Below are 6,742 nucleotides of genomic sequence, written 5' to 3' on the forward strand. Positions count from 1 at the left end.
GTACCCGACTTCAAGATTTTCGTGACATACCTTGGCTTTGAGGGAGGTTATCTGGGGGTGTTGATGAAGAGTGATTATCCCAATAGCTTCAGAGTGATTCCCCAAACGTATTGCAATCCTCAAATCCACTTGAAAAGCCTCCAATCTCTGAAACCGAGTTTGAATTTTCTTGAAGATTTTTGGTTCTTGCAAGTGTGTCTCTGCCCAGAAATTCCCACCACTATTCGTGTGCACCACTTCAACTACTTATAGTGAATGAATTAGGTCTAAAAGAAAGGTCCAAAACTCCTTCAATCCATTCTTGCCATTCTTGTCAAAATTGATTTTTTTTTTGAATAGTAAGCTACCATATTTGGCCAAAATATGATTCACTCTTTTCCAATCTTGCTAGCACGAAATTGGCAATATATTTTATCATTAATATTTATTGGAAATCACCAAAATATATTTTCCAACAAAATATTTGATTTTCCCACTAATTTAAATCATAAAAAATCAATTTTAAATGAAATAAAATTGTGTAAAGTCAAATAAAATGTTATCATTCGTGGCATGTACTTTGGATAACTTATGGATCAAGTTCAAGTCATAAAAGTATGGGCCTATTTGCAGAAAATCCAATCCGAACCTCCTTTTTTCACCTTTGGTCCTCCAAAAATCACCCAACTTTGATCAATCATATCTCATTCAATTTTTAAGCTATGAGGGAGTTCTAAGACTTTTTGGAAACCTCAAAGTGTCCTCTACAAGCCACTTTGGAACATATTTTTCATTTGGAGCTTTTATCTTGATCATATCTTCTCTGACAAAAACTGCTTTTGAAGGGTGCCTGAAAAGGACCTGTAATCTTTTGCACTGTATCTCTCAAATGAATCATTTCTAGCCCTGGCTTGTGAGAGACAAATTTGTAGATAATCCAATTTCCTTCAACATAGGCTTTGAGTGGGGAATTTTTGATGTTCCATGTGAAAGTTATGCCCAGTCAAAGTTGGGTTGACTTTCTCCTAAGAAACCCTAATTTGAACCTTTGTGTATTTGTTCATCTCTGAGTTTCTATTAATGGAATCATGATCAATCTTTGATCAAATGATGGTTGTACTTCACATACTAGATGTTGACCAAAATTGGGAAGCTTTGACTATGCTCTGGTGGTGGTTGACTTTTTAGGTCAAACCAGTTGACTATGGATCTTCTGGACTTTGGAGTGAGTGGTCTTTGGGACTGAACCCTGAGCTTTGCATCATTGTGAATGGAATATGGGAGGGCAAATTTTGGGGTATGACAGTGATGAAATAAGAAACAAATATGCTTTTAATTAAGAAGTTGAACTAATCATGTTATGTCGTTACTTGAATTGTGTAATGTGATGTTTGTTGTTAACTTGATGAATTTGTTGATGTTTGTTGTTAACATGATGAATTTGTTGTTGTTGTTAATATGATGAATTTGTTGTTGTTGTTGTAACATGATGAATTTGTTGTTGTTGTTGTTGTAACATGATGAATTGTTGTTGTTGTAACATGTTGAATTTATTGTTGTTGTTGTTGTTGTCGTAGACCCTATGGTCAATGTTGATAAGTTGTATTGTGATGTATTATGAAGTAAATTAATGTTGTATGATGATAAGACATATCGACGTGATTGTGAAGTGATGTATTGTTGTATGATGATGCAACATAGTGACATGATTGTGAAGTGATGCATTCTTATGAATGATGATGATTTTGTTGTTGTTGAAGTTCGACATTATATTGATAATGTTTGATGGTGATTTAGACGATGTTGTGACGTATTTTTTATGTGGTTTGTATGGATGTTGCATTTATTGAGTCACATCCATTGCATAAAAAGACGGTGGCCTTAATGGCAAAAGCGACGGTGGCCTTAATGGCAAATAGCGACGGTGTGTCCAATGACAAATTTTGAGACGGTGGGAGTTTTACTCCAAATGGTACCACATGCATTTGCATAAGTCGAGTCACATGTGAATTGCATTTGAGTCTTATTTGATTATGTTGTTGTGACTTGATGAAGATATGTTTGTTGTGATGTGATGACTTGATGATGAGATGTTTTTCGTGACGTGTTGGAATCTTACTTGTGAATTGCATATATTGTCATGGTTGATTGTTGACATTGTTTCCATTTCATAAGTTGATTATGTGATTTGAATTGTTGAGACGGTGATATGTTGTCGTGACGTGATGATAGTATAATCGTGAATTTGAATATGTTGTCTTAATTGATTAATGGCATTGTTGTTGTTTTGAAAGTTGTATTATATTGATAAGTTATTTTGCGATGAAAATTGTTGTAAGATGTTATGTGATGCAAAGTGGTGAAATTATGTATGATATATATCTCCTATATTATTTATCATGCATTCCTTTATATTGTAAGATATCTCACCCCTTTGCTGATATTTCCCCTACCATGGGAAATGGGCATGTACTCAAGATTAGCTGTGGATGTTCGAAGTGACTTCATGAAGTCTTTATGTTGCTTTATGGCAAGTCGAGTTGGTGTCTATTGCTCTGATACGTAGCACTCTGGGGGATTAGTCGTTATTATTTAATTTTTGTATTCCATGATGACATTTGTTTTAAGTTAAAGTTGGAAGTTGTTGGATAAAGTTTTGTGTCCGAATGCTATGTATCTTTGTTAAATGCAATATAAGTATGTTTGTTTGGTTAAGTCGAAATGTGACATCCCATCTTTTGATGAATATTTTTTAAGTGCACTCTGATTTTCGCTTACTTGCGGGGTAGAATTGGGGTGTTACAGCCACTGCTTATGCGGGTAGAAGAATGACAAAGGTCACTGTTGATATGGGGAACGACTTCCACCACGTCCATAACCTCTTCCTCGTCCGCGAAGGCCGCAACCAATGCTCTGGCCTCCACGATTATTAATATTCCCGTGATGAATTTGGGATCCTACATATCATATGTATTTGTTACCTCTGAAATGAGTTGAAGAAACAATCGTTCATTAGATACCATAGCACAAACATTAGCCCGTTGCCCGTTGGTTAGAGACGAGAGATTTGAGATGTTGACAGTAGGAGGATGCATCAAAGAATTGTTCCATATGACTTGAAATTTAAAGGATATACATAATTGGATTAATGGTTAGGACATGTCACATGGCACAAATGAAGTATATATGTCATCAAGAGAATTCACGTTTTTGTTTTAATATATTATAATAGATAATAAATAATAGACAGACTTAATTACAGTTTTGATTTTTCTATTTTACCTAATTCACGAAATTTGTTCTCCTATTTTAAATTTAAACAGTTTTTGTTCCCCTATTTTTAAATTTAAACAGTTTTTGTTCCCCTATTTTTAATTTTAAACAGTTTTAGTCTCCCTTTCATACTTTTGCACTTAAAAGTAACGATGTTTTCATTTTTAAAAAGTAATGATGTTTTCATTTTTAAAAAGTAATGATGTTTTCATTTTTAAAAATTAATGATGTTTTCATTTTTAAATAACAACTTACTTGTGAAACATTACAAATAATCGTATATAAACATATTGTTGTACTTTAAATATAAAAATATAAATTAAAAAACAAAAAACTATCATCGATTTTCTATAAAAAAATGTGAGAGGAGAATTGAAAATAGGGGAACAAAAAACGTTTAAATTTAAAATAGGATAACTAATTTCGTAAATCAGACAAAATTGAGGGAGCAAAACGGTAATTTAGCCTAATAGATACTATTACAACAATTGAGTTTGACTAACTCAATTAAACACTTTTTATAATCTTGTCTAGAAAACTGATTGAAATAAAATGAAAACATGACTTGTATGCAAGTTTAATAATAAACACTAACATAAAAATTTATGTTTTTTTTTTTTATGGCAAATGCATTCAATTAGAAAATGGCAGCAGAAAATATTACATCAGCGGATGGAATGAATCCCTTCCAAATTTTTGAACCTACTACATTTCCAATCCTAATTAAAGAGTGAGCATCTGCATTTAAGCTTCTGCTAACAAACACAACTACAAAAACAACAAACTTCTTAAGAAACAAAAGACAATCATTAATCCCTAGATCAATCACTGCACTCTCTCTACTGACATTGACACAATCTACCACATTTAATGCATCCGAGTGAACGACAACACAACCCAAATTCAGATTCGCGGCTAATTGGATACCCCACTTTAGAGTAAAAACCTCTGCCACCTCAGGGCTAGCAGAGCTCTCTATCTTGTATAAGCCAAGCTTATCATATAAGGAGACAATTAACAGTTAATCCACCATCAATACAAATGGTCTGCCCTGTTATGAAAGAGGCTGCAGGTAAGCATAGGAATGCCACCAAAGAAGACACCTCATCTGGTTCTCCGATACGTCCAAGAGGAGTTCTTGAAGTGAAAGCATTAAGAAGTTTTTCATCTTTTAAGTGCTGCACGGAGGAATCACAATCGAAATCATTTTTAATCGGAATTAATTAATTAAACATCAACTTTTGTCAACACAAAATCAAAGATAGAAAATTACTTCTTCCCCGAGAGGGGTTCTGGTTGGTCCCGGTGCAACACAATTAGTCCTTATGTTGTCTTTAGCCCATTCACATGCCAAATTTTTTGTGAGTTGGTTTATTGCAGCTGCATTTTCAATTCAATTACATTTACAGAGTGTCAATAAATCAACTGATTAACACTATATGAAATTGTTACCTTTTGCGGCACTATAGAATGAAATGGTTACCTTTTGCGGCACTATAGATGGTTCCTACATTTAGTGATGCTACACCACCAACTGAAGAAATGAAAACAATACTTGCAGACTGTGATGCTTTAAGGAGTGGATGTGCAAGCTGACTTATGTGAAAAGCGGATTCAAGATTGGTATTCAACAGAAATGAAAAATCTTGTTCTGTAATATCCAGTGTCTGTTTGTATATGTTTGTTCCCACGTTGTTCACCTAAATTCCACACATAAAATTGTATGCATAATCTAACAAACCAAAAACTATATAAACATAAATGGCAAGTTTCCAACAACAAATTTTGTATGTGTGTCTTATAAGATCGGTTTGTTTTAGGTTTTTTTGAAAGGTTTGGGTTTGGTTTCGAGCTTAGTTTGTATAAAAGTTTTGTTTAACCTATGAAAAACTTTGAGTTTAGCCTATATAAAAAACTGTTTGTTTGGGAAAGATTTTTAGACTGATCCTGTACAAAAATTCAAATTGTTGAAAGGTTGTTTGAATTGATCATATAAAAAATTTAAGTTTGATTTAGTGAAAATTTCAAAAAAAACTCTTAAGTATTGAAAAAAGTCATATTATTTAAGACGAATTAGGATAATTCTTTAGTGTGACTTTTATATCTCTTTTTTTCTTCTATTATTTATATTTTTCGCTCCTTATTTTTTATTTATAATTACGCTATATATTTCTATTTTTTCTTCCACTCTTTCATCTTTGCTTTTTTATTTCTTTTATTCCTTTAATAACAAGAGTTTTTATCAATTATTTTTGTGGAAATTTTGATCAGCACAATTCACCCTTGTATTTAGAGTAATTTAATCAATAAATCCACTTGCAAATTAGAAAAGTTTTGCAAAATTTGAACCATAATAAATTAAATCATAGCAATAATTAATTATTAGGCAAAATTTGCTTCATAATCCTTATATTACCATCACAATCAATTATAGATTAAAATTTACTTTCTAATCCATTACTAATTCACGATTATGTTTAGTTAAAAAAGAGTTTTGACTTTTTTCATAAAGTTTTTCAAAAGATATTAAAAAGTAAAAAATTAAAAATTATAGATAAAGTTTTTCATGTGATTCCAATTATCAGTAATGGCTTACAAGGATACTGAGTTTGCCATTGAACTGAGAAGAGACTCTAGCTATGAGGTCCTCTCTCTGTGCACGAAATGACACATCACATACTGAACCAGTAACTGTGTATCCTTTTGTGGCCCATTGATGTAAGCATTCATTCAGTTCAACTTCGTTTCTAGCACAAGTGTGAACGGTTGCTCCTAGCTCCGCCAACTCCTCCACAATATCATATCTACTATCACAGTTTATATCACAATCACATATACACAAAGAAAAAGCTGAAAAATTAAGTAGAAAAAGTACTCCGTGTGATCTGAATTATATGTAAATATCATCTTTTTAGATTCATTAAGTAATGAATATATCTTGGTGTACATAAAAGATCAGATACATCTATTATTCAATAAACCTAAAAAGAAAAAAAATTGACTTATAATAATAATCATAGTCTCATAGGGAGTAGAATTAATATGCAAGGAGAATAACCCGATTCCTTTGGATCCACCGGTGACTAGAGCTGTCATCCCTTTCAAAGACCACTTCTTGCTTCTGCTGCTACTTGTGTTTCTCTCACCCATTTCTCTACTTAATTAATATCCCTTTCAAATACAATATGTGATACATTATCGATTGATTTCAAGAGATTATATAGAGAAATATTATGCTCCACTGTCATTAAAAAACTACTCCGGTCCCATTTTTTTTTTAACTATTGAAAGGATATTTCAATTTGGTGAAATATTAAAATCAAGAAACAATAATAGATTAAAATAATATTAACTATTCTAACCGCTTTAAATGTTTTTACTTTCGGTGACAAAATAAGTCCACTATGTTTTGCTATAATATAGGGCCTGTTTGTTTCAGCTTTAAAAAAATGGATTTTTCCTTTGTATTTTTAAAAATAGATTTTTCAAA

General features: G+C 32.2%; 1 protein-coding gene across 2 annotated transcripts; it reads right to left on the reverse strand.

The window, feature by feature from the left end:
* Window positions 1–3,843: 3,843 nt before the first annotated feature.
* Window positions 3,844–6,463, reverse strand: LOC131636018 (tropinone reductase homolog At5g06060-like). Of its 2 annotated transcripts, none has more exons than XM_058906664.1 (5): window positions 6,311–6,463; window positions 5,849–6,056; window positions 4,736–4,952; window positions 4,526–4,632; window positions 3,844–4,430 (listed from the first exon to the last, which is right to left on the reverse strand). In XM_058906664.1, exons 1-5 carry the CDS (start codon window positions 6,400–6,402, stop codon window positions 4,251–4,253), a joined length of 804 nt encoding a protein of 267 aa, XP_058762647.1. In that variant the 5' UTR covers window positions 6,403–6,463; the 3' UTR covers window positions 3,844–4,250. The 2 variants fall into 2 exon arrangements, 1 of the variants encoding a protein (XP_058762647.1); XR_009293928.1 differs by having other exon boundaries at window positions 4,416–4,430; window positions 4,705–4,952.
* Between the last annotated feature and the right edge of the window lie 279 nt (window positions 6,464–6,742).

Source organism: Vicia villosa, unplaced genomic scaffold (assembly GCF_029867415.1).
Source record: "Vicia villosa cultivar HV-30 ecotype Madison, WI unplaced genomic scaffold, Vvil1.0 ctg.001617F_1_1, whole genome shotgun sequence".
NCBI classification, from domain to species: Eukaryota; Viridiplantae; Streptophyta; class Magnoliopsida; order Fabales; family Fabaceae; genus Vicia; species Vicia villosa.

Excerpts from the sequence above, each read along its gene's own strand:
- LOC131636018 (XM_058906664.1), bottom strand. The coding sequence starts at position 6,402 with ATGGGTGAGAGAAACACAAGTAGCAGCAGAAGCAAGAAGTGGTCTTTG. Across the intron at positions 4,953-5,848 it reads ATGGCAAACTCAGTATCCTT|GTGAACAACGTGGGAACAAA; the intron begins GTAAGCCATTAC and ends TGTGGAATTTAG. Across the intron at positions 4,431-4,525 it reads GAACCCCTCTCGGGGAAGAA|CACTTAAAAGATGAAAAACT; the intron begins GTAATTTTCTAT and ends TCCTCCGTGCAG.